Source organism: Chlorocebus sabaeus, chromosome 8, assembly GCF_047675955.1.
Source record: "Chlorocebus sabaeus isolate Y175 chromosome 8, mChlSab1.0.hap1, whole genome shotgun sequence".
In the NCBI taxonomy this organism is placed as follows: domain Eukaryota; kingdom Metazoa; phylum Chordata; class Mammalia; order Primates; family Cercopithecidae; genus Chlorocebus; species Chlorocebus sabaeus.
The window spans coordinates 147141343-147167544 of NC_132911.1; the positions used below are offsets into that span (position 1 = coordinate 147141343).

General features: G+C 57.8%; 1 protein-coding gene across 2 annotated transcripts in view; it reads right to left on the reverse strand.

Annotated features, from left to right (window-relative positions):
- The window catches only part of ZC3H3 (zinc finger CCCH-type containing 3), a 104472-nt gene that overhangs the window by 19700 nt on the left and 58570 nt on the right, over positions 1 to 26202 (reverse strand). For both annotated transcript variants that reach the window (XM_008001767.3, XM_008001768.3), the window contains exons 5-9: positions 19125 to 19312; positions 12114 to 12156; positions 11878 to 12036; positions 11712 to 11781; positions 9231 to 9362 (exon numbers count right to left, since the gene is read on the reverse strand). In XM_008001767.3, coding sequence (XP_007999958.3) covers positions 9231 to 9362; positions 11712 to 11781; positions 11878 to 12036; positions 12114 to 12156; positions 19125 to 19312 — 592 coding nt within the window. The remainder of the gene's footprint in view (positions 1 to 9230; positions 9363 to 11711; positions 11782 to 11877; positions 12037 to 12113; positions 12157 to 19124; positions 19313 to 26202) is intronic.

Below are 26202 nucleotides of genomic sequence, written 5' to 3' on the forward strand. Positions count from 1 at the left end.
AACTAATAGAAAACAAAATAAATCAAATGATACACTTAGGCCCTAATACAGCAATAACCACATTAAATGTAAATGTCCTAAATATATCAACTAAAAGACAGAGATTGGTAGAGTGAATTTTAAAACATGATTGAACTATCTGCTGTTTACAAGAAAGTCACTTCAATATGACACATAGATAAATTTAAAGTAAAAAGAGAAAAAAAGACTTACGAAAACTTGATTCAAAGAAAACAGGCGTGGCGATATTAATATCAGAAAAAGATGACTTCAAAGCAAAGAAAATCACCAGAGACAGAAACATTATATAAAAATAAAAGAGTAAATCTATCAAGAATGCATAGTAGGGCCATACCTGTAATCCCAGCACTCTGGGAGGCCAACGAGGACCACTTGAGGCCAGGAGTTCAAGACTAGCCTGAGCAACATAGCAAGACCCCATTTCTACAAAAAAATTTAAAAAGTAGCCAGGCATGGTGGTGCATGCCTGTAGTCCTAGCTACTCAGTAGGCTGAGGTGGGAGGATCGCCAGAGCTCAGGAGTTTGAGGTTGCAGTGAACTGTAATTGCGCCGCTGAGCTCCAGCCTGGGCAACAAAGCGAGACCTGGTCTCTCTAAACAAACAACAACAACAAAAAGAATGCACAGCAATTCTAATGTATATGCACCAAACAGAAAAGCTGCAAAATACATGAAGCAATAACTGATAGCTATGAAAGGAGAACTAGACAAATCCACAATTATAGTTAGAGACTTCAACACCTCTCTCAACAACTGAACACCAGACCGAAAATCGTCAAGGAAGAACTCAAAAACACCTTTAACTAGCAAGACCTATTAGACATTTATAGAGCACCAACAACTGGAATACGCACTTTTTTTCAAGTACCTATAGAAGATATACCAAGACAGACCATATCCTCAGCCATAAAACAAACCGTGAGAAACTTAGAATTAAAATCTGTATGATTTTAATAAACATAGATCAAACTAGAAATCAATGAAAGAAAGGTAACAGGAAAATCTCAAAACACTTGGAAGCTTAATAACACACTTCTAAATAATCTACAGGCAATACTCTGGTTTCTCTTCAGATCATATGACTCTTTTGCCTTTTACCAAATAATCCATAGGGCAAAGAGAAAATCTTAAGGGACATAAAACAAACAAAAAACTCACAAGAGCTGTGCTTGGTTGCTCATACCTATAATCCCAGCACTTTGGGAGGCTGAGGTGGATGGACTGCTTAAGCTCAGGGGTTTGAGACCAACCTGGGCAACATAGCGAGACCTCATCCCTATAAAAAATACAAAAATTAGCCAGGTGTGGTGGCATGCACCTGTAGTCCCCGCTACTTGAGAGGCTGAGGTGGGAAGATTGCTTGAGGCCAGGAGTTTGAGACCAGCCTGGGTGACACAGCAAGACCCTGTCTTACAAAAAATTTAAAAAATTAATCGGGTATGGTGATATGCACCTGTAGTCCCAGCTACTCAGGAGGCTGAGGCAGGAGGATTGCTTGAGCCCAGGGGGTTGAGGCTGTAGTGAGCCATGACTGCAACACTGCACTCCAGCCTGCGTGAGAGTGAGACCCTATCTCAGAAAAAAGGGAAAATATTCAAATTATTCAAATCAATAATCTAAGCTCCAATTTCAAGAATGTAGAGGGAAAAAAACAGCAAAATAAACCACAAGTAAGCAAAGAAAGAAATAATAAGAGCAGAAAGCCCAGTGAAATCGAAAACAGAAAACCAATAGAGAAAAATCAGTAAAATAAAGAACTGGTACTTTGAAAAGATCAATAAATTGACAAGCCTCTAGTAAAACAGACAATGAAAAAAAGAAGTCACGAACTTCCAGTAACAGAAATGAAATTTCCAGTATCACTACAGATTCTTTAGACATCAAAAGGACAATTATTAAACACTTCAAACAATTATACACACATAAAATTGACAACTTAGATGAAATGAACCAGTTCCTAGAAATACACAATCCACCAAAACTGACTGAAGAGTATAAAATCTAACTAGGAGCAGCAAGGAGATTGAGTCAGTAATCAAAAGTCTCCCAACAAAGAAAAGCCCAGGACACAGCTGGGTATAGTGGCTTATGCCTGTAACCCCAGCATTTAAGGAGGCAGAGGTGGGAGGATCACTTGAGCCCAGGAGTTCGAGACCTGCCTGGGCAATATAGCGAGACCTTGTTCTTCAAGGAAAAGAAAGAAAGGAAGAAAGAAAAGGAAGAAAGAAAGGAAGAAAGGAAGAAAAGAAAGAAAACAAAGAAAAGAAAAAAGAAAAGCACAGGACCAGACGGCTTCACTGGTGAATTCTACTAAAACAATTAAAAGAAGAATCAACACCAAGTCTTCTCAAACTCTTACAAAATGTTTATGAGAAGGAAACATCTCCTAATTCATTTTGTGAGGCCAGTATTACCCTGATAACAAAACCAGACAAAGACACTAAAAGAAAAGGAACCTATCAATCAATATATTTTATGAATATTGATGCAAAAATCCTCAGCAAAACATTCAGCAGCACATTAAAAGGATTACACATCAAGGGCCTGGTGCAGTGGCTCACACCTATAATCCCAGCACTTTGGGAGGCTGAGGCGGGCTGATCACCTGAGGTCAGGAGTTTGAGACTAGCCTCGCCAACATGGCGAAACCCTCACCTCTACTAAAAATACAAAAATTAGCTGGGCCTGGCAGCGTGCGCCTGAAATCCCAGCTACTCATGAGGCTGAGGCAGAAGAATTGCTCCAACCCAGGAGGCGGAGGCTGCAGCGAGCCAAGATCGCACCAGTGCACTCCAGCCTGGGCAACATGAGCAAAACTCTATTTCAAAAACAAACCAATAAAAGGATTACACATCATAACCAAGTGGAACTTATTCCCAGATGCAAGGATGGTTTCATACACAAAAATCAATTAATGAGACTGTGACTGACTGTGATTCAATATGGTCAGAGTCATGCGCTGGCCACCTTAACAGAACAAAGGAAAAAGACCACAAGATCATTTCAATTAATGTAGAAAAAGACCTGACAAAATTCAACACCATTTCATGATTTAAAAAAAAAACAACACAATAAATAGGACAGAAGGCAACTTCCTCAGTGTGGTAAACACTACACATAAAAGCCCAAAGCTAATGTCATATTCAATGGTGAAAAATGAAAGCTTTTCTTCTAAGATGAGGAAAAAGACAAGGATGCCCACAGTTGCCATTTTAGTTCAACACAGTATTAAAAGTTCTAGCCAGAGGCCAGGCGTGGTGGCTCACACCTATAATCCCAGCACTTTGGGAGGCCAAGGCAGGCGGATCATCTGAGGTCAGGAGTTTGAGACCATGGAGAAACTCTGTCTCTACTAAAAATACAAAAAGTAGCTGGGTTTAGTGGCGCATGCACCTGTAGTCCCAGCTACTTGGGAGGCTGAGGCAGGAGAATCACTTGAACCTAGGAGGCAGAGGTTGCAGTGAGCCAAGATAGTGCCATTGCACTCCAGCCCAGGCGACAGAGTGAGACTGTGTCTCAAAAAAAAAAAAAAAGAAAGAAAAGGCATTCAAATTGAAAAGGAGGAAGTAAAATTATCTGTTTGCTGATGCCTGTAAGAAAATCCTAAAGAATCCACACACAAAAAAAAAAAAAAAAAAGAAAGAATAAACAAATTCAACCACAACAAGTGGTGGGGAGGATATGCAGAAACCGGAGCCTGTGCACTGTTGCTGGCAATGTAAAATGGTGCAGCCACAACAGAAAACAGTTTGGTGACTCCTCAAAAAGCTAAACACAGAATTACTCAGACTCCAGCAATTCCACTCCTCCATATACACCCAAAGGAAGTGAAAGCAGGGATTCAAACAGATCCCTGCCGGTCAGGAATCACTCCAGCACTAGTTACAGCAGCCGCATACCCACCAACACCTGACGGAACTAACAAAATGCAGCGCACACACAACGGAAGGTTACTCTGCTGTAAGAAAGGAATGAGGTGGTGCCACACCTGTGAACCCTGGAAACATTACGCCGAGTGAAAGACGCCAGACACCAAAGGACAGAACGTACGATCCACTCAGAGGACACAGCTAGAGGAGGCGACTTCACTGAGATAACTAGCTAGGTGTCTAACTAGGGTTTGGGAAGCGGGGAGTGGAAAGCCGTTGCTGAATATTCAGTGAATACTCAGTGTTTCTGTCGGGGTGAGGAAAACATTTTGGAATGTTTCTACAGTGTTGTGAATGTAGTTAACGCTATTTAACTAAGTGCCATTTTGACACTTAAAAATGGTCAAAATTTGTTAAATATATTTTACCACAATTAAAAAGTATACCAAAAGCCACTGAATTGTACACTAAAATGGGTGAATTACGTGGTATGTGAAGTATAGCTCAATAAAGCTGTTTTTCACAAAAGACAGGAATGGCCCATAAGCACCCAGGTGCTCTGCGCGTCCAGGCCATCGGGGAAATACAAACCAAAACTCCAGGGATGTGGCCACGCCCACCAGAACGGCTATGCCAGAAACCCCAGGGATGTGGCCACGCCCACCAGAACGGCTGTGCCAGAAACCCCAGGGATGTGGCCACGCCTACCAGAACGGATATGCCAGAAACCCCAGGGATGTGGCCACGCCCACCAGAACGGCTGTGCCAGAAACCCCAGGGATGTGGCCACGCCCACCAGAACGGCTGTGCCAGAAACCCCAGGGATGTGGCCACGCCCACCAGAACGGATATGCCAGAAACCCCAGGGATGTGGCCACGCCCACCAGAACGGATATGCCAGAAACCCCAGGGATGTGGCCACGCCCACCAGAACGGCTGTGCCAGACAGGCAGACACCAAGAGCTAGCTAGGAAGTAAACACACGAAAGCCTCGCTCGCTGCTGGCAGGAGTGTCAAACAGTGACGCCGTTTTAGAAAACAGGAGGTTGTTAACCCAGAGTGACCCTATGACCCTGCAATTTCACTCCCAGGTGTCTACCCAAAAGAAGCAAAAGCATCGGCCACACGAAGGCTCGTACGCAGACGTTCAGCCTTCTGCGTACGAGGCAGCATTATTCACGATAGTCCCCAACTGGAAACCACTCCAATGTCCCCGGCTCATGAACGGGCAGTTTGGCGAGTCTCTGCAGTGGCTTGCCTCTGTAATAAAAAGGGGTGCAGCGCTGAAGTGCTGCAGGACAGACCTCCAAACATGATGCAAAATCAAAGATGCCAAACGACCGTGTACTGTACGATTCCAGTTACACGAAAGGCCCACAGAAGAAACTTACAGAGGCAGAAGTGGATGAGTGTTAGGGGCCAGGGGTGGGAGGAAGGCGGGGCTGGGACTGATGACGAAAAGACCTGAGGGAATTCTGGGGAGCAATGAAAACGATGGAAAGCTGCGTTATGGTGCGGCTGTACGACTCTGAGTTTACTCAAACCCACAGAACCACAGACCTAGAGCAGAGGAATTGTGTGGGAGGGAAACTGTACTTCAATAAAGCTGTTTGTTTGTTTTTTTAAGCTGACACCACAAATCAAAGGGTTAGACCACTGTTGAGGGGGAAGCACCCATGACATGAAGAAAAACTAAGTGGGGCCCCACCTCACACAACACGAAAATAAAGAACAGCGAACAGCAGCCGACTTGTAGGGAGGCCTCCCCATGCCAGGGGCCGCCCAGGATGCTGCCAGGCCCACTGTGACTTCCTGAAGAGCCGCCATGCCCCTCTGAGATAGGCAGTGCCGTTATCCCGATTGTATATAAAAGGAGATTGAGGCCAGAGGAGGAAGTAACTGCGCAGGGACAAGCTACACGCACAGGTGCCTCTTGAGCCAGCAGCAGGCGATGCAGGAGGCACTCTGTGACCGTGGGTGCAGACTGGTCCTAAACAAGACTCCCGAGCACAAATCACAGGGCAAAGGATGTCAGGACCCCGCCTCATAAAGGACGGAGGATTCGGCCTAACAAAGCAGCACTGGCAAAAGCAAGGGTGACCAACAGAGAAGCGCTGTATGTGACCAAAATCAAGACAGGCGCTGTCCAGAGGACACAGGAGCCCCTCAAGCCTGGAGGATGAAGGCAGGGTGTGCGTGAGGGGAATCCCAGGTGTCTCAACTCTCAGCTCGCACTGGGGAGCTGAAACCCAAGACTCAGTCAGGGTCCTCCCCCTCTCGGCAGCTCCCTGCAGACAGGCACCGGCCACACACAGGGCATGGAGAAAACGGCAGGATGGAGGCTCATGGAGCAGGCGCTGCAGATGCAGGAGGCCCAAGGTGTGCAGGAGCTCTCAACGCGGAAGTGGGGATGGAGTCACTGTCACCCCTGCACATGTGCACACGATGCTTCCCAGCCCTGTGCACTGGGGGCGCTGGCAGCAGCCAACACCCCAGCTGCAACAAGCACACGCAGCACCCAGATCCTGAGTCCTAAACACCCAGAAGGAACCAGGGTGCCCTGCCGGAGCAGCTGTCCCATCTAGAGCCACCAGGAGCAGTGCCCAGACCCTGAATCTTTTTTTTTTATTTTTATTTTTTATTTTTTTTGGAGACGGAGTTTCACTCTTGTCGCCCAGGCTAGAGTGCAACAGTGCAATCTCGGCTCACTGCAACCTCCACCTCCCAGGTTCCAGCAATTCTCCTGCCTCAGCCTCCCGAGTAGCTGGGATTACAGGCATTTGCCACCACAACCAGCTAATTTGTTGTATTTTTAGTGGAGATGGGGTTTCAACATGTTGGCCAAGCTGGTTTCAAACTCCTGACCTCAGGTGATCCACCTGCCTCAGCCTCCCAAAATGCTGGGGTTACAGCATGAACCATTACGCCTGGCCCAGACCCTGAGACTTAAGCACACCCACAAGGAGCCAGGAGCGGCTGTCCCAGAGCCGCCGGGTGCTGGGAGCGTCTGGGTGCCAGAAAGCAAGGAAGGCTGTAGAAGTTGTCAGGCGCATCACAAGGGCAGGAGCCCTGGCAGGGCAGCGTGAGTATTGAAAGGGGATGGCAATGGACCCAGCCGGACACACCCGTGGACAAACAGGCGAGCAGTGAGCACGGAGGAGGGAAAACTCTTCCGTTCAAGGACGCAGGCAGCAGATCAGAATTTGACAGCAGATAGACACGTTTGGCTATTAAGACTAAGGGGAGAAGGTGAGGTTTTCTAGTCTCAAAGTCTCCCCTCAGCAAAACGTTATCAGCCAGGGAGATCCCTTTGACAAGGATGGAGCAAGCTCCCAAGGCAAGGGAGGAAAACAGCGCTGCACCCAGACAGGGACGTCTACCAGGAAGGATGTGGCAGGACGCGGCAGACCCCGCAGGTGTGCACAAACAGGCAGTCTGAAGTCATCCCCGTCCTGATATCCAGGACAGGCAGCATCTGGCAGAGGCTGACCCCTGAGCCACAGCCGTGGCCCCCCAAAAGGGGAAAGAGCGGAGATTTACTCCCAGCCTAAATTATTCACAAGGAAAGGGAGTGTGGCTCTTTAACAAGCCGTCGCTTTATGAAGCGAGGTTAACAATTCCACTTGATTCAGTGGAATATTATAAACTCTCTGGGGCCCGCTTGAGGACTTCTACTTCAGGCGCAAGGTGACGATTCAGCACTTTTCACATTATTTAGAGAATAAAATTAACCCTCGCAGGCCCGGGCTGCCGCCTGTCCCCACTGGATCTGGCCGGCTCAGCGCTTTCCCATATATAATTACAAGCTGCTATCCATCATGCGGGCGCCGCGGCGCGGACAAACGGAAAGGCAGCAGTAAGCACTTCCACTAATAGAAGCAGGACCTAAATATCACTTTGATATTTTCATTTAAATTGAAACATTTTACAATCATCAGCCATGGCCTCCATGGGGATCCTGCCACTGCCCCCACAGGGTCTGGGGCTGCCGTGGCCAGGCCCTACCTCCCTGGAGGGGATTCCCTGCCAGGTTTCAGGTTGGGGAGCCCGGCCTGGCCAACCCTTGGCCTGGCAGCAGGAGGAGCTGAGGGCTGGCTCCTCCCAGGAAGTGGATGTGAGGACTGAGGATGAGGGAGAGGATGCTGGGAAGGGCCCGGGCCACCACAGATCGCTGTGCACAGGAAGGAGTGTGTGGCCAGCTTCCACAGCACCCCACAGGGGAACCCAGCAAGGGAGGGCAGGAGAGCCACAGAGCCTAGGGTCTGGCGTCCTTGCGGGTGGGCGGGGAAAGGGTTCTTGGGGTGCCTGGTGTTCTTGGCTTCACGGGGGTTGCAGACCCTGAGGCAGTGCCAACACTCAGAAGTGTGAGGACCCAGTGGCAGTGAGCCATGGCTGCAGGCCCCGGGGCTCCTCTCAAGATGCCAGGGACAAGGAGCATCTCCAGGTCCCTTAGTTCTGGCCCCTCCCCACCTCAGCCACCAGCCCTAGGCCAGGTGCAGGAGCCCCCAGGCAGGGAGAGAAACAGGCATGAGAGGCTGGGGGAGGGGGGGCTGTACCTGAGGCCAGGCCCACTGGGGATGCTGAGGCTACATGGCTTGGGGTGGGGAGTCCTGGTGACGCCAAGAGGGCAGGCTGAGGCAGACAGGAGGAGCTGGCTCCACTGCCGGGAATTTCCCAGACAGGTGAGCCTGTGAGCACCTCCGCAACGCAGGAGTCAGTCACGCCCCCGGGGAGAGGGGAGCCGGAGCCATCAGCTGCAGGTGACCCTTGCAGCCCAGGTCCCCAATTCCCCACCCAGCAGTGGTGCCCCACAATGAGCTCCAGTGCCAGCTCACCCCAGCCTCGCCAGCCACGGCTCAGGCGGCCCCCTCGGCTCTGCCCGGCCCACCCCTCTGCCCCAGGCTGGGTGGGAGTGCCCATCCACCTGCTGCCTTCCTCTGGAGGCTGCTGGCCCCACATCCACCTATAGCCCTGCCGGCCCCCTGGCCTCCAATATCCCCTTCACCACACTGCCATCCCCAGCAACATTCCAGGAGCCGCTCTGGCCCAGCCGCCACACCCCTACCATGGGGGGCCAGCTTCCAGGCTACCCGTGCTGCACCTGGAAGTCTAGGTCCTCTGCGCCTCACCTTCCCACGGTTCAAACCCCGCCCTGTGCTGGTGCTGTGCAACCCCGGGACAGTTGCTGGACCTCTCTCAGTCACCTGTGAGGTGGACGTGATGACACTGACCACCTCAGGGCTGCAGAAGGGTCATCCAGCCACGGTAGGCACCCAGGAGTGAACAGAGGACGACCAAACCACAGGAACCCCACCCACTCGGGCCCCCACGGACCCCTCACCTTTGCACCCAGGGGGCAGTAGCCTTTGAGGAAGTCGCTGCAGACCTCAGCCTTGCGGGACACGTACACGTGGCTGTAGGGACAGTTGCTGTTGCTGCAGATGCCCTTCAGGAAGTAGGAGCACACCGGCATCTGCGGGGAGGGCCAGCAGTGAGGGCCAGCAGGCGGCTACCCTCCAGGGCCCACAGATGGTGGCTGGGGACCCTCCTACAGCCCCGCTCGAGGGAGAAATGGACACGACGGCACCAGCAGGCAGAAGGGCAGCCACCAGGACCCGCGGGGCAGGGAGGCTGCTGCTCAGAAGTGGGCCCCCGCCTTCCCAGGTGAGCCACACCCCTGCCCTTGCTCTGTCCAGAGGACGCATGGAGCAGCCCTGTGGCTCAGCCTCAGGGGCACCCTCCTCTGAGTCCCTCACCTGTTCTGAGCCTGCCCACCGTCCAGGGCAGCCAGGGCTCCCAACCACTAGCCTGTGGTCAGGGCTGCCCTTGGAGCCTCTCAGGTCATGGGGACCAGTGTCTAGGTGGGAGGATAAGCCACAGGCCAGCACCCAACAGAGGGCTTTCCAGGCACCTGACCTGTGGGCCACAGGCAGTGTCCCTGGGCTCTAGGTGGGCAGGAGCTACCTGAAAGCAGGCCTGGCGTGGCACTGGCTGCAGGCCAGCACCGTGGAGGCCGAGGCTGTCAGCAGGAGGGGTCCAGCAGCGTCCTCCTCCCCAGCACAGGGCCACTGGCCACAGTCAGTGCTTGTTATCACCACTGGGCTGGGAGAGGGAAGCAATGCAACTTTCCTCCCATTTGGGGGAACCTCAGGCCTGAGGAGCAATGGCTGAGCTAGGGCCACCCAGGGAGGGAAGCAGGGGGTCTCCTGCCGTCTCCAGGAGACATCTCCCTGCCCCTTGAGGGCCACCACAGGCTCCTCCTGGGCTGCCTGGGAGTCCAGAACAAAGATGTCACTGTCTGGCCTCAGCATGGAGCCCCCACAGAGCCCCTGCCAGCACCCCGGGGTCTCCAGCCTTGCCCCAGGCTATTCCCACTCCCCTCCCAGGGCCTTGCTCCCTCCTGGGTCAGACTACCCTCCCAGCTCCCACTACCCCCGTCCCCCTCCCCTTTCCAGCCTGCTCAGAGTTGCTGGGGCCTGAGCAGCCCTGGGGGATCTGGGCAGATCCAGAGGCTTTAAAAAGTCACTTTTCTGGGGCGAGGTTGGGGATGGGAGAGGAACTTGTCTAAGGCCAAGGAGGGAAGAAGGGGTCCAGAGAGCCAGCGGCCAGGGCTGAGAGGGAGGGAGGGAGAAGGCAAAGAAACAAAGGGTGATTTAACGAGCGGGAGTTTATTTCTAATTGTCTTTTAACTGCAGTCACAGAGGGGAGAGGGGCTGGGGGCCCGTTTGGGGCTGGCGGTGGTGGGCTGTAGACAATTCCCTTAATGTGGTTTTTGATATAGAGCCCAAATTAGCTCTAATAAAAAGGGATGATAAAGCCAACTCTACAGCAAACGGAGCTCCTCCTGGCTGTCAGAGCGGGGCTGTTATCAAGAGGAAACTGCATTCTCATTTCAATTAACCTTGTTTGCACCCCGCCACGTCCACACAAATAACAATAACATTAATTCAGGGCACTGGTGCGGGGCGTCCACATTAGACAGCTTGGAATGTGCTCTGGCTTTGAAGCTGGGAGCTAATGAACCCGAAACTCGACGTGAATTTCCAAATTGCTCACAACAGAGTTCCGAAGCTCTATTAGGGAGAAAAATGCTGATTCTTTTCAAGTTCCTCAAGGGGAAAAGCTGTTGCAGCAGCAGCACCCCTGCCCAACACCGCCTCCCTCATCCGAGGCAGCCCTCACTCCACTCTCATGCTGTGGTCACACCGTGGCTGAGTCCAGGGCACAAGAGCTACATGTGTCCCCGCCAGCACTGACCCCTGACCCCAGCCCCGGGGCGCTCTTGCTTCTTCCCAGCAGGGGACCCACCTTGGCTCAAAGCAAGTCTGTGGGGTTTTAGGCGGGGACAACCGCATAAGCCAGGAGTCCAGCTGTTTCCCCTCCAGCCCCTCCCTCCTGCCTTCTGCCCAGGCAGCCTCCCCACCCAGCCCCTCACATACAGCTTCCCCGCTCCTGCCAACCCCAGTCTGAAGAGGCCCTGAGGCCTCAGCCCTGGGTCCACAGGGGCACCTATGGGACCACCTTCCCCTGGGCATGTGTAAGGGGGGCCTGGGGATCTGGTAAGGCCTGGTGCTGTCAGGAGAAGGGAAAAGAGACCCCTGTGCATGGTGAGCGGGGACCCCATCAGTGCTGCTTTCCTGTGTAGTCCAGGTGCAAAATCTGCAGTGAGGTAGAGGCGGTACAGCAGACTCTAAGGACGCCAGGGCAGGGATCTGCATGTCCCAAGCCCAGGGAAAGCTGTGGGCACCATCTGCCCAGAGGCCAGGCGGCCAAGGCCCCAGAGAAAGGTGCACAGGAACAGGGCCACCAGCGCCGCACTCACCTTCTCCTTGGACACATGGTGGGAGAAGGGGCAGGTCCCATCGGTTTTCTTGCAGGTGCCCCGGACAAACCTGCAGCACCAGGAGAAAAGGGTGTGAGGAAGAGCCAGCGGGGACCACGGGCAGGGCCCAGCACAGAACCTCCCCCAGGCGAGGGGAGGAGGGCACCTGGTGCACACGGCCACCTTCTCAGGGTCATGGATGTAAGGGCAGCGCTCGCCGCGGTTGCACCTGCCGAAGCGGTTGTAGTACATGCAGTACTCCTTCCTCTTCTCCCTCCGCTGCCGTGCCTGCCGGATGATGGCCAGGCTGCGCTGCACAGCCCGGCTGCAGACAGGGAGAGAGGTGCGTGAGCCCGAAGGCAAGCAGGGAGCCCCACCCACTGCCCAGCCTGAAGGCAGTACCTGGCCAGGGAACGGCTACAGTTGCCTGCAGGATCCAGCCGGCCTGTTGGGGAGAGAGGCACGGGTCATAGCAGGCCACAGCCTTGGCCACAGGCCCTTTCCCTGCTAACCCCCTTAGTCAAGGCCCTCAGGGGTCCCAGCCCTCAGCTCAGGCAGCCTCCCCTCCAGGAAACTGCCCAGAGCTCCCCACCACACAGTGGTTCAGACGCCCTGGGTCCTGCCAGGCCCCTCTGGGGACACAGCACCTGAGAGTGGGGAGCTGCTGGGCCCTGTGTCTGGCTCTTCTCCAGGGCAGGGTCCAGGAAGGGCTCCTGTCCCTGCCCTCAGAGCCAGCAAAGCCAGGCAGTACCCGCGGAGGGCCTGGCCACGTGGGCTGGAGCCGCCCGCCTGTCCCTGCGGCCTCCCTGGTCAGGCTCCCCAGGGCCACACTCTGCTGGCTGGAACCCCTCTGCTGGCTTTCTCATGTCCCTGGGTGCCCATCCTGGGCCGAGGCAGTGACTGGCCAATGGACACTGCTCCTGGCTCTCTCCTCAGCCCCGGCTACCCAGGAAGCTGCCCTGTAAACAGAACAGCTGTTAACAGCAGCACCTCCCTCTGCCAGAGCCTGGGCTGGGGCTTGTGGGGGACCTGCAGGGTCACTTAGACCAGGGCGTGAATATGGCCCATGGGGCGCACATGGTCTGGGCTTTTAGGAGCAAGAACGGTTTCTGATTTTTAGAGGACTGTAAAACTGAAGAAATGCAGCAGAGAAGGTGTGGGGGCAAAGCCCACTTGGTGGAGGCATCTGCCTGGCTGCCTACTGCAGCTGTGGGCTCCTGGGGGGAAGGGCACCTGTCCCTGAGGCCCTGGGCTGGCCCTAGCAGATCCTGGCTAGTGCCTGTTACTCTAAATTTTAGAGGTGCCTCATCAGATACTCCTTAAAACCCTGAGCATAAGGACCACTCCAGCCTTTCTGAAACTGCACACCACGGCCTGCCTGAGAGGGCAGTGGTGGCAGGAAGGGAGTGGACTTTGGGACTGGACATGGCCGAGTGCTGCGAGGCCTGAGAGCTAAGGGGATGAGGCGGGGAGGGGGTGCCACCTGGAGGAGGAGGGTCTACTCCGGTGACACAGTCCTGCCTGCCTTTTACAGACAGAGGTCACCCAGGATCATGGGGTGGGCAGGGCAGGGCGAGCCTGCTGAGGGCGGCTTTCCCGGGTTCCTCAAATACGCGCATGATCCTGCCCAGACCAGATCCAATTTCCTCCAGGGCAAATGCTGAAATGGACACTGCAGTTAAGAGGCAGAGGTGACATCACTCAGAAATTCTGGGGACCTGAGGTGGCGACAAAGCCATCCTGCTTTAAAAAGGGACGTCCCAAAGCTGCCCAGCCCCAAATAGCCAGCCCTGCCCCACTCTGAGCACTGGGGAGCAGCCTTGTCCTCACTCCCCAGATGGCCCAGCAGCCGCAGGCTCCCACCCGAGGACCCAAGCCGTCTGCTCCTTTGCACCCTCAGGCTGGAGCCCCCCACACTCCTCGCTTTGTGCTTTGCATCCAGTCCGGTGCTCCCTGGCTGGGGTCAATGGTGCTGCTGCCCTTCGCCCTCAGGGACCCTGCCTAGTGTCCCCACTCTCAGACCATCTCAAGTTTCAAAAGGGCAGCTCCAGAGCTGAGTGGCAAGTGAGCCCTGCGGGTGCAGAAGCAGGAGCTAGTAATGGTGCCTGGGGGCAGGAAAGGAGGCACTGAGGAAGGTAGAAACCTGGGGAGTGTGGGGAGGCCAAGGGCAAAGGGAGGGTGATGAGGGTCTTGGGGCGGGGGGGACCAATGTGGCGGGGGGAGCTCAGGGCAGCCCCTGTTCTCAGGCTGGGACCCTTGTCCCCGGGTGGGCGGCAGGGTCCCATCCAGGCAGCACGGGCATGCCCTCGCACCTGCCAGACTATGTGGTGAGGGACGCGGCAATGCGGCGGCCTGTCGACACTGCTGGTTCCCAGGCTCTCGCCCAGGCTGCCAGTGACACTGTGACGCCATCCGCTCCCAGCCAGGGACACGCCGGCATCACATGCCCGCCTGGCAGGACTGGGGTGCAGCGGGGGGGGGTTACTTCCCTTTCCACTTTGTGCTATTTAAAAAACATGCCAGTGTGTCGGCCAGGCGCGGCGGCTCATGCCTGTAATCCCAGCACTTTGGGAGGAAGAGGCAGGCAGATCACCTGAGGTCCAGAGTTCGAAACCAGCCATGACCAACATGGAGAAATCCTGTCTCTACTGAAAATACAAAATTAGCTGGGTGTGGTGGCACATGTCTGTAATCCCAGCTGCTCCGGAGGCTGAGGCAGGAGAATGGCTTGAACCCGGGAGGCAGAGGTTGCTGTGAGCCGAGATTGCGCCATTGCACTCCAGCCTGGGCTACAAGAGCGAAACTCCGTCTCAAAAAAAAAAAAATTCCCAGTGTGAGGCTCACGACAGGAGTTCTGACAAGAGGAGGCACTTTTTCAAATGCTTTGCAGTGTTAAAAAATGCACATAAAATAGCTGGCTGGAAAAGAGGCAGGGGCTGCCTGAGAGGTGCTAAAAAGTTCAACTGAATAACCCCCAGCAACTCAACAGCAGAAGGCGCCGTGCATTCCAGAGAACTTTCACTTCCCCGGGATCTTCCCAGAATAGACACGGCTCCCGCCAGCCCCACCCCCTGCCCGGTGCCCCAGTGCCGGCTCTGGGCCAGGCTCCTCTGGGCACTGCTGGATGTCAGGCCCTGCAAGGCAAGCGGGGTGGGGGCCCTGAAGTCAGAGGTTCCTCAGCACCTCCAGTCCCTGCTCCGGCCAGCACCCACTGGACAACTGCTGCCTGGCCCAAGCGACAACATCCATGATGAGCAGCGCACGCAGGCAGCCCCAGTTCCCTGGCCAGCCCTCTCCCAGGAAGTCAGGCAGGGCCGCGCCAAGCCCTGGTCTGCTCACAGCGTGCCCACCAGGCCCTCCAGGGCACGTCCGTCTGGTACATGGAAACTGCACCCTTGGGAGAAGGCGGCCAGCAGCAGAGGGCGCCCCAGGAGAGGCAATGTGGGGCGGGGGCTCTCAGACAGGGCCTTTGTCACCCCATGGAGGGAGGGCAGGTGGCGAGCAGGGGAGGTGCAGAGGCCGGACATGCCAGGAACACGCAGCAGCTGGCCCGCAGCAGGGAGGGCCACAACCACAGGTGCCTGGGGGCTTGGGGGATACAGAACAAGCCAAGGCCAGCCTTGTGGCCAGAGACTGGGGCCTCTGCCCCATCACAGGGACCGTCAGGCTCTTGGTGGCCATATATGGGCCATGCTCACTGGGGGCCTACACAGGAGTATGTGGGGAGGGGCCCTGGAGCTCAGCCCTTCAGGTGGCAGGTGGGCCGGGAAGGGAGGGCTCGGCTTCACAGAGTGGGGAAGCTGGGGGTAGAAGCCACACTGTCCTCTGCTGTCATGGGCCCAGAGCCCGGGGGGCTCAGCCAGGACAACCACCCCCACCCCTTCCAAGAAGGCTGCACTTTCTTGTTGAAGTCAAATTTCTGCTGACACCAGGAGAGGAAATTTATTTCTTTAATTATTATTCCTCTTAAGTGGGCTGGTCAGCGGTATCCCACAGCTGGGAGCCATCTACCTTCCTCATGGTGAGGCGGGGCCGGTGGGGGCCCAGGCAGCTGGAGCTGTGGCCTCGGCTGTTGACCCAAAGGGCGGGTGTGGCCTCACTGGGCTCTGCACAGCCCCAAGACTGCCACAGTTGCCACCAAGGCTGGCCAGCAGGACACCAGAGGCCGCAGCCCTACTTGATGGAAGGCGGGGCCTCCCCAGGGGCAGGGGTGGGAGGAAGGAGGCCCCAGGCCCCCTGCCTGCCACTGGCCTCTGTGCACCAGACCCTCCTTGCTTGTGTTGCTGAGGCCGAATGAGGGAGCTCTGAGTTGCTGCTGGTGCAGGGGTGAGATGCGCCCCAGAAGGGCTGGGGGAACCAGACTGGCTCTCTGATGGCTCTGGGGCAAGGGAAGGGCCAGCAGAGGCAGGGGCCAGTCAGCAAGGGTGGCCGGGATAGACTGTTCACAGTGTGGTGATGTCAGGGGCTCTGCGCCCGCCATGTGTGTAAATGGGAAGGCAAGCTTCTGCGGAGCTCAGCACTTGGCACCGAGGGGGAGACGCAGGAGCGCCGCAGCCTCCCAGGGAGGAGTGTGGCAGCCCCTCCCTCCCCTCCCCACTGCTGAGCAGGCCAGGGCTACACACTCCCTCCTCCCCAAAGCTCAGACCCTGGGCCGTTTGGTGGTGGGCACCGTGTCTGAAAGGGCCAAGTGCAAACCTGCTGCCTGCCACAGGCATCTCATGGACACTGAGGGATGGGAAGAGCCGGGGTGGCAGGTGCACCTCCCCCAACAGGCCCACCCAGCCCAATATAAGTGGACCACAGGATCCCGGCGACCCAAGGACCCCGGTGCAGGGAGACGGACCCAAGCCACAAGCCCCTCCGTGGGTCCCACAGGTGCACAGTATGGGGAGAGTCCCAAGGACACACCGCGACCTGGGGTGAAAAGGTGGGGCCAGCCTTGGCACTGTGCAGGGAGTGGGATGCAGCTGCTATAGTGGGGGCCGCTCCCTGAGTGGGTGGGTCCCTGGGATGGATTCTGGCTCTGGAAAGGGCAGCAGGCATCCCCTCCCTGGCTCCGGCTTCCGCACAGCAGGGCAGGGCCTGCAGACTGACTGCCAGGAGTAGCCTCAGCTGCCTATCCTGGCCGCCTGGGGCTCTCGGGGATGTCGGGACATCATGGTCTCCATGGCTGCTGTCTTGGCCACTTAACCATCAACCTCAGTCAATGCTATTATCATGACTACTGGGAGCTTTCTGAATGGGGGTGCAGTGGTGCCAGGCAGACCCCGCCTGCCCCCAACCCATCTCATCTCCCTGCTGGCTGTGCACGGGGTCCTGCAATGTCTCACACCCCCGCACACTCCCACCCAGGCCTCTGCATGGTCACCTAGGGATGCTCTTGCTGCTCCTGTCCCTTCTGAGCTCCTCTCAGTTTTCAGCTCATGAGAAAGGCCTCCCTGACTGCCTGACTGGACATGAGTCTACGAATCTACGCCTGTGGCCCTAGGAATCTTCACTCGTGTTCAGCCCGCGCCTCCCCCTGCACTAGGGATGTCAGAGGCAGCATCCGTGGGAGGTGCAGGGCACCCTCCCACCCAGGCAGGCAGCTGAGGGCTCCGGGCACCCTTCCCTGGGCAGAGGGATCAGCCCGGATGCTCTGCCCACTGCCTTCAGGACCAGAGAGGAAAGCCAGCGCCAGGACTGTGCCTGCAGGGTCAGTGCTCTCAGGACAGTGCCAGCCAACGTGGGGCTTGGCCTCAGCCAAGGAGGCCCAGGGGAAAGGTGGGACCAGCCGGCATGAGCAGAGGCACCTCATGGCTTTGTCCCTGGGGGGTCAAGCACGATGTCCTCAGAGTGCCCGCTGCCGGCCCCGGGAGCTCCACTGCTCAGGCTCCCTGTTGGCCCACATGGCTGGTGGCAGGTGGATGGCCGCAGGCACCTGGGACCTGCTGTGCCAGAGATTGGCCAGGGGCTTATACTTCACTCATGGGATGACTGTTGGAGATGAGCCCGAGGCCCCTGCCCTCCATGATACAAACAGCTGTGTGTAGGGCCCCACAAGCCACGAAGCTCCGGAGTCAGAGGGTCAGAGGTAACCAGAGAAGGCCCTGCTGGGTGACAGGAGGGCCTGTCCCCCAATCCACGGCAGCATCCCCCAGGGGCGGAGCCTCACCAAGGCCCCCATGTTCTCGGCCAGCTCCTGCACTGAGCACCCTGGGTGTAGCAGAGATGAGGCCACACACACAAATCACACTGCCCAGTCCCTCAAGGTACGGGTGGGGAAGTGGAGGCACACACAGGAGTGACACAGTGCCCAGGAAGGGACTCAGGGCTTCTCACCAGATCCTCACCAAGTGAGGACTTATTCCCTCGCAGTTCACCAGGCCCCCCCGGCCCCAGCCACCAGCCTGCACGCATGGTCAGGGGCACTGGCCAGCCACAGTGTGGCTCAGAGCCCTGCGAGGCAGGTGCCAGGGCCCCCATGCTGCCCCCAGCGACCCTGCCCGGGCAACAGCCTGGAAGCCCCTGGAGCCTGGAGATGAACACTAGGAACACAGCCAGGCAGGGTGGCCAGTGAGGCTGGCTTCCAGGGAAGGATGCTTCCCGCCTCTCCTCTGACCCCCGCAGACCCTGCCCTCGGAGTCCACCTCCTCCAGGGCTGAACCTGTTCTCCCTCGAGGCCCCAGGCGGGTCGGGGAGCCAGCAGGGCTCAGCCTCTGCAATCCCAACACCGCTTGCAATCTCCCCCACCCTTTTTTTTTTTGATGGACAAGAAGGGGTAAAATTGGACTGAAACCAAAATATTTTTCTAGTTAATTTGTAGGATAAGCGAATCCAAAGCATTTCCTTCTCCTGAGCCTGTTTCCCTGGGCTGGGAGGGTGCGAGGTGGCGGCGCCGGCTGCCTCCAGACACAGTTGTCGAGGCGTCGCCAATGCGATTACGGGCACCGCGGCCCCAGGTGTGCGCTCGCCCGGGCGTGTTTACCGTACCTGGCCTCATCCTTTTTCCAAAAGCGAAACACGGTGCTTGCGAGCAACTCTTCCCTACCCCACAGAAAATCAGGGGCCGCTCAGTCACACGAACCGGGCACCACTCCAGAGCCCTTCCCGGGGGATGCCAGCGAAAGGCCGGCCTCCTGGCACCCTCCATTCTCCGGCTGCCCTGTCAGTCTCACTAGGGATGGCTACAAAGGCGCTGGGTGTATGGAAGAGTGAAATTAACTCCCAGGCTGGGAGGTGACCCACTTGGGAAGTGCTTGTTTGGACTGGCTCCCCAGGAGCATGAGGCCCCTGACCTCCTCCCTAAGACGGGCCTGAGCCAAGGCCCAGAGTAGCCACAGCATGTTGGAGGTTAGGGGGTCGGGCCTGCAGTGCCCACCACACACTGGCCGGACGGTGTCACCTCCCAGCGCCCCTGCCCTCACCTCTCACCTGTGCGGAGAAGGGGCTTGCTGCCCGCGTCGCCAGGCTGGCCGGAGGTCTTGGAGAGTTTGTTGGCAGATACTTTGTACAGGACCCCTCCGATGCAGCGGTACCCTTTGCTCCGCCACCGAGGGGAGCCCGGTTGGGCTTTCCCACCCCCGCTGGTAACTGGACGCAGGCGGTTCAGCACCAGGGACCTGCAGAGACAGGAAATGCCCATCAAACCTGGCCCCAGGACAAACTACAGCTCTGATGGTCAGTGCCAGGGGCTGAGCCCAGGCCTGGCCTCTCGAGGCGGACAGGGAGCAGCACCTGTGGTGGGACAGACTACAGCTCTGATGGTCAGTGCCAGGGGCCGAGCCCAGGCCTGGCCTCCCGAGGGGGACAGGGAGCAGCACCTGCGGTGGGCACACACTCCAGCTGCGGTGACCACGGGCCACTGGCCCAGCTGCCAAGAGACTTCTGTCCCCCTCTGGCCCCCGATCCCCACCTCAGGGACACTTTGGCTGTCATCAGGGAACACTGACAAGGAGTCCCAGGAAGTGGTGCCCCCTCACCCCACCCACAAGGCTGGGAACTCATGAGCCCCTAAGAGCCATGGTGAGGGAGCAGTGTCTTCCAGTGCACACCTCTCCTGTGGACATAACCACCCCGCCCTGGCCAACTGGCTATGCACTGCGGGGTAAGGGTCCCTGGGGCTGCAGGGCAGAGGGGCTGCAAGGTGTCCACGTGCTGGTGAGAAGCACACCTGGCCCTTGGTACCTGGGCTGAGGCTCCCTTGAGTCTGCTTCAAGGCTAGGGCTATTTCTACCAAAGCGGCCCTGGCACACACCACCCTGGCCTTCAGGACCACAGACACGATAGGGTCAGCTCCACCCTGTCCTGTCTTCCCTTCATCCACAGCTCAGAGAGCCCCGCACTGAGAATGTACAGCAACAGCCTCACAGCCCCTGACCAGGCAGGTTGAGGGAAATGCAAGTCCAAGGGCTGAAGAGGCCGCGACAGCCCCTGGAGTTAGCTGAGCCGATGACCCTGGCTAGAGGAGGAGACCTAGGCCAACAGACCCTGAGCCCTGGCAGCCCCCACTCCTGCCAGATACTCCACAGCCTCCGGGAAGCCAACAGGCAGAGTAAGACAGGAGGGGCCTGAGCTGCACTCCAGAGGCACCTCCCTGCAGCTGCCAGCCACACCCATAGCCCTGCAGACCCGCGGGCAAGCAGCCCCCAAGGTGGGGGGCTCAGGGCTTGGCATAGGCCTCTGCAGGGCACAGGGTTTCCAGGGTGCATTTCAGCAGTGATCAGCTCATGCAAATTCAGCTTCATTCCACATGGGCTCACACTCTGCTTATGATGCCATGACCCCTGAGGTGGGTACCGCACCCCCAGCAAATCTGGGCAGCAAATGTGGGCAAGACGTTTTTGGGCAGCCATGGATACACAGGCGGCAGAGGGACCAGTCAAGTGGGAGGCGAGGACGGGCAGCTCAGGCCTGGCACCGGGCTGTGCCCCCGCTCTACACTCTCCATGCCACATCGGTCCCCATGGCCCTGCAGCTGCACAGGCCTCTGCTGTGGAGTACCCGAGCTCCCCAACTCTGCCACAGCTGCAGGAGACCCTTTTCCAGCTGGTCTGGGCCAGGGCGGGGTGCCCCTTAGACTCAGACCTATAGCAAGCATGAAGGTGGGGCTCACTTGTCTGGCTGGATGGGGCAGGTGCAGGGAGACGGCAGCATATCCGTCAAAGCCACCCACGAGGAGCCAACATACCTGGTGGCACTGGGGATGGAGCAGCCCTGCTGTCGGGTTCAGCCGCCATCCCCACCACTCAGCCCCACAACCCCTCCGGGCCTCGGTCCCTCTGCCTGCAAGCTGGGGTAATTCTCAGCAGCCGGGGGCCTCCAAGGGCCCATTAGAGAGAGAATGGGAGCAGAGAGCGCCTGGCGCCGGGGATTGAAGCTGCAGTGTAAGTACAAGCACTGCGGCCAGAGCACTTAACCCAGTTTCCTTTAATTAAAATTCTAGTTCACAAACACCAATCTTGGCGGGAAAGAGCCCACCAAGGGGCCTGGCAGTGCTGAGTGGTCTGCTGGTCTCCACCTCCCAGCCATCCTGTCTGCGCCCTGCACACTCCAGCTGCTCCCCAACCCCCGGCCGGGCACTGTCTGGGCCAGAAGGGTGGAGGGTAGGCATCCTGCCAGCCAGACTCAGACCTCCAGTCTCTCATCAGACCCTGAGGTCCCAGTGCAGCCCTGGCCTCCGGGTGCCTGCAGGCCCAGCAGGTGCATGGCCCATACCTTCGGCTTATCCTGGCACAAGGCCTGGAGGGAGGGCCAGGCCAGGCGGAACCTCCTGCACCAGCCTCTCGGTTGGAGAACCCCGTCAGTCCCGGGGGCTCACAGGCAGGTTCTGACCTTCCACAGGAGCTACAGCCACTGCCTGGGGGACACTCAGCTTGACCCCAAATCCCACAGTCAGGCTGAGCCCAGGGCCCTGCACCAGCCTCACAGTACCCACAGGCCTGAGGAGGGGTCTCACCGCCCACAGCCAGCTGCTCCTTCATACGCCAGCCCAGGGCTGGAGCGGCATTGGGAGGGTGAGGGGGATGGTGGCCAGGGTGCACCCCCAACTGCAGCACCAGACCCTCACAGAGCCTCTGGCCATCATACAACTGGGGCCAGAGCTAACTGTGGTCCTTGCCCCAGAAAGGCCGCTCAGGGCCAGCCTGGACTTGCTCCCGGGAGCCCCCAGCTCCCTGCCGCCCCACAGGCTCCAGTGAATAGATAATAAGGCTGCACTCTCGCGGGAAGCACCCACTCCTGCATGCCCGACCCTACCCACAGCACAGGATGGGTTCAACCCCGGCCGCCACAAAGCAGGAGGGACACGCAGGTAGCAGAGCCAACCCAGCTCCGCCTGGGTCCAGCCAGGATGCCCTGAGGGGACGGCTGGGAGGGAGGCCCAGAACCCAGGCACGCGAGGACTTGGTTGCGGGAGTGTCCCCCTGACTGAGGCTCACATGGGGACGGGCCACTACCCACTGACTGTGTGGCTCTCCAAAGGTACCTGGAGGGAGGGCGAGGCCCGGGCCTGCAGCACGTGCTCCCCTCCCCCAGGGGCAGCCACAGCTGGCCAGGCCCAGGAAAGGCCAGTGGGGCAGAGGCAGCAGGGCCTCTGGGGGTCAGGAGGCACTGGAAGCTTCCAGGACCACCCCACCCATCAGGGCTGCCCCTCAGCTCTGTCTCAGGAGCTTGGTCTGGCCATGCCCCTGCTCATTTTTTTTTTAATTTTTATTTTTTGAGACAGAGTTTCGCTTTTGTGGCCCAGGCTAGAGTGCAATGGTGCGATCTCGGCTCACTGCAACCTCCGCCTCCTGGGTTCAAGAGATTCTCCTGCCTCAGCCTCCAGAGTGTCTGGGCTTACAGGCATGTGCCAACACGCCCGGCTAATTTTTGTATTTTTAGTAGAGACGGGGTTTCATCCCATTGGCCAAGCTGGTCTTGAACTCCTGACCTCAGGTGGTCCACCTGCCTTGGCCTCCCAAAGTGCTGGGATTACAGGTGTGAGCCACTGCGCCCAGCCGCCCCGCTCATTCTTATGGATGAACATGAACAATTAGCTTGTCCTCTTCTCCTCCCTCCTAAAAGAAAAAACAACTTACTAGAGTGTGAGAGCACCCAGAGAACGTTAGTGATCTGGGTGGAATGGAGATGCGGCAGCCCCTGCTGAGCCGTCCCAGGCTCTGTGCCCGCTCTTCATGCTTGAGAATGTTTCCAGCCTCCCACTGCCCACCACCGCCTCGGAGCCCAGGGCCTCCTGGGAATGGGGGAGGGTGCTTCCTGGTGATCAGCACACCTAGCCCAGCAGCCTCATTCCGAGAAGCTGAATCCTGGGAAGATGCTGTGGCAGAACCTCGGGCCTGCGCAGGTTGGCGGGTGACGGAGAGTTGTCTGGGGTTGCCCTCACCCCTGCCCTCACCCCTGCCCTCGCCCTGGCTGCCTGGCTGGCTTTGGAACCTGCAGCAGGAGGGTGCTAGGAGGGTGTGGGGTGAGGGCCTTGTAGCTTTTCATGGCCTTGGGTGTCACAGCACTCCAGTAAATTGTGACCCTAATGGAGAGGACGGCCTTTGGAAACGAACTGCATTGAGAAGGGGGATGAAATTAATGAGATAATAGCAGGGCCAAGGACCCAGAGTGCGCGTCTGCCCTCACGGCAAGGCTCTGTAATTCCTTTTCTGCAACGGGAGCTGCAGATCTAAAGGCCTCTCCCATCCGTCCGGCAGGCCCACGCCGCCAGGAAATTTCATTAACGCTGGAAAATAGGAAAGGTATTAAGCGTGGATAATGAAGGCCAGGGAGGGAACAGTGCCTTAAGATAGTCTTCTTTCTCGCCTTTGTAATGGGAGGCATGAACTTTCCCTTCAAATCCATTTCTAATCCATTTGAAATACTACAGCAAATTATCTTTCCTTCAGCCCGAAAGCGGCCAGCCAATTTACTCCGAATAGAAGTGACAATGCCCCAGGATTTATCACCATAACCTTGACTACACCAGGGCGAGGCTGGGCCTCCCCTCTCCCCCCTGGGGGGGCACAAAGGCCAGGAGGGGGAGATAACATTTTAAATGAAAAGCAGCGGTAATGGGGAGAAAGACACACACACCACAAAAGTAGGTGTATAAAGAGGCTGTCTGTGCAGTACTGCTTTAGGAGTAGCCGGAAACTTCCAGGCCAGAGGCTGTCCAGGCTGGCGAGGGGCACCACGGGCACCCAGAGGGCTGAGTCCAGGCCCTTCTGTCTCTGAAAGCCCCTGTCCTGCCTCAGCCTGGGCCCCTCGGTCTTGCTGAGTGCTGCCAGCACTGCTAGGCACAGGTAGCAACAGTGGGGGCCAGGTGGACCTCTGACCCTCCACCCTCAGGGACTCCTCTCACCTGTCCCCCGGACTTCAGTGGTGCTGGGGGCCTGGGCAAGATGGAAGAGAAGCTCGCTCTGAGGTCCTGGTTTTCCTGAAAACCCAAGGGCAAACCTGGTGCATCCCCTGCCGGCATCCACAAGGCAGACCCGGTGCATCCCCTGCTGGCATCCACAAGGCATGCCCACGCACAGCCTGCCAGTTGCCAGGCCTCCAGGCAAGTGGTCGACACAAGGACTTTGAGGACCAACCCTGGACACCCACGCTCTACCCACTTCCTGAGGGCACTGCCCGTGGCAGGTCAGAGCAGCCCCCTTGCCATGTTGCGTGCGCCATGCAGGCTGAGAGGGGCCTCACCCCAGGCCACGTCATTGCTCCTGGGCACAGATGTGCACACACACGTGGACCAGATCAGTGGCCTCGCAGTCAGGGCAGTGCATGCACATCAAGCAGACCCTGTGCACTGCCTGCCCCCAGGGTGATGGCCTCAGCACTTGCACTCCCAGCAGAAGCCCCAGCTCAGCAGAAACACATTTGACAAACCAATGCAGCTCCTCAGGCAAGTCCAGCCCTCTGAGCACCCGGGCCCTTTCAGGCCCTGCTCCCTGCCATGGGCGCTGCCTGCAGTGTCTCCACGCCATGGGACCCAGCTCCGAGACCAATCAGAAAGTGCTGGGCCTGGCAGTGTGACTGGCACACTGGCATGGTGGGAAGGCTGAGGGAGGGGCCTGCTCTCTGGACTCAGGCACAGGTGGTGAGGGGACTGGGGGAGGCCTCCTCCACCCTAGAGACCCGGGAAGCAGCCCAGCCCCCAGGATGCCCTGGCTGGACACACACTGGTGGCACCAAGGGTCCAGGCCACAGCCAGGCAGCTTTTAAGCCCGGAAGCTGTGTCTTCCGATTGCTTGGTGCCAGAGCACCTTCAGACACATGCTGCCCAGGACACCCTCCCTGAGGCCCTGCGGCTGGTTCAACAAGGGGGTCTTCCAAGGCCTCGGGTCATGTGGCCAGGGGTTCAAGGCCTAGGCCAGACTGCGGGCAGCCCTGGGAAGGCCGGGCCTCTCCGGAGCATCCTCCCAAGCCAGCTCCCGGGCCCAGTGGTGTGACCAGTGGCTGCACAAAGGCTGACACAGACCACAGTGGGACCACAGACCCTCATCAGGAGGAGAGCCGCTGACAGGAACCAGGGGCTCCTTCCCCACAGCAGCCCCTCAGCATCCTTCCCTCCCCACCCTCGCAAAGTTCCCATGCCAGCCTCAGCGACATCCCACCCCACATGAGCCCCTGAGAACTCCATGAGGTTGTGTCTGTGCTTGAGGAGAAGACCGGGGAACAGACAGGTGACCAGGGGCAGGCAGGCGAGGCCAGCAGAGGGGATGAGGAGAAGACCGGGGAACAGACAGGTGACCAGAAGCAGGGAGGCAAGGCCAGCAGAGGGGATGAGGAGAAGACCGGGGAACAGACAGGTGACCAGGGGCAGGGAGGCGAGGCCAGCAGAGGGGATGAGGAGAAGACCAGGGAACAGACACGTGACCAGGGGCAGGGAGGCGAGGCCAGCAGAGGGGATGAGGAGAAGACCGGGGAACAGACAGGTGACCAGGGGCAGGGAGGCGAGGCCAGCAGAGGGGATGAGGAGAAGACCAGGGAACAGACACGTGACCAGGGGCAGGGAGGCGAGGCCAGCAGAGGGGATGAGGAGAAGACCGGGGAACAGACAGGTGACCAGGGGCAGGGAGGCGAGGCCAGCAGGGGGGATGAGGAGAAGACCGGGGAACAGGGGCAGGGAGGCGAGGCCAGCAGCGGGGAGAGTCACTCCCAGACCCTCCAGACTTGCCAGCGGCTCCACAGCAGGGAGGGCTGGGGTCTGAAGTTTTCTTCTTGCCAAGTGCCACCACAGGGTGGAGCTGGCAAGGGGACATCAGACCCTAGAAGGGAAACTGAAGGCCGAGAGGGACAGTGGGGACCCTCCAGGACCCTCGTGTTGTCACCCCGCACCGCCTGCTGCTGCCAATCCAGCTCCAGTCTTGTCTGTTAAACACAAGCCAGCCCCAGCCGGCCTTCCTGCTCCCACAGCCAGGCCCCACAGCCAGTGTCGGTCGGCAGTTCTCCCCATGAGGGGCCTCATCAGCCTCCACTCGGACCCCCTGCCCAGGGCCCTCAGCCTCACCACTGACAGAAGCCT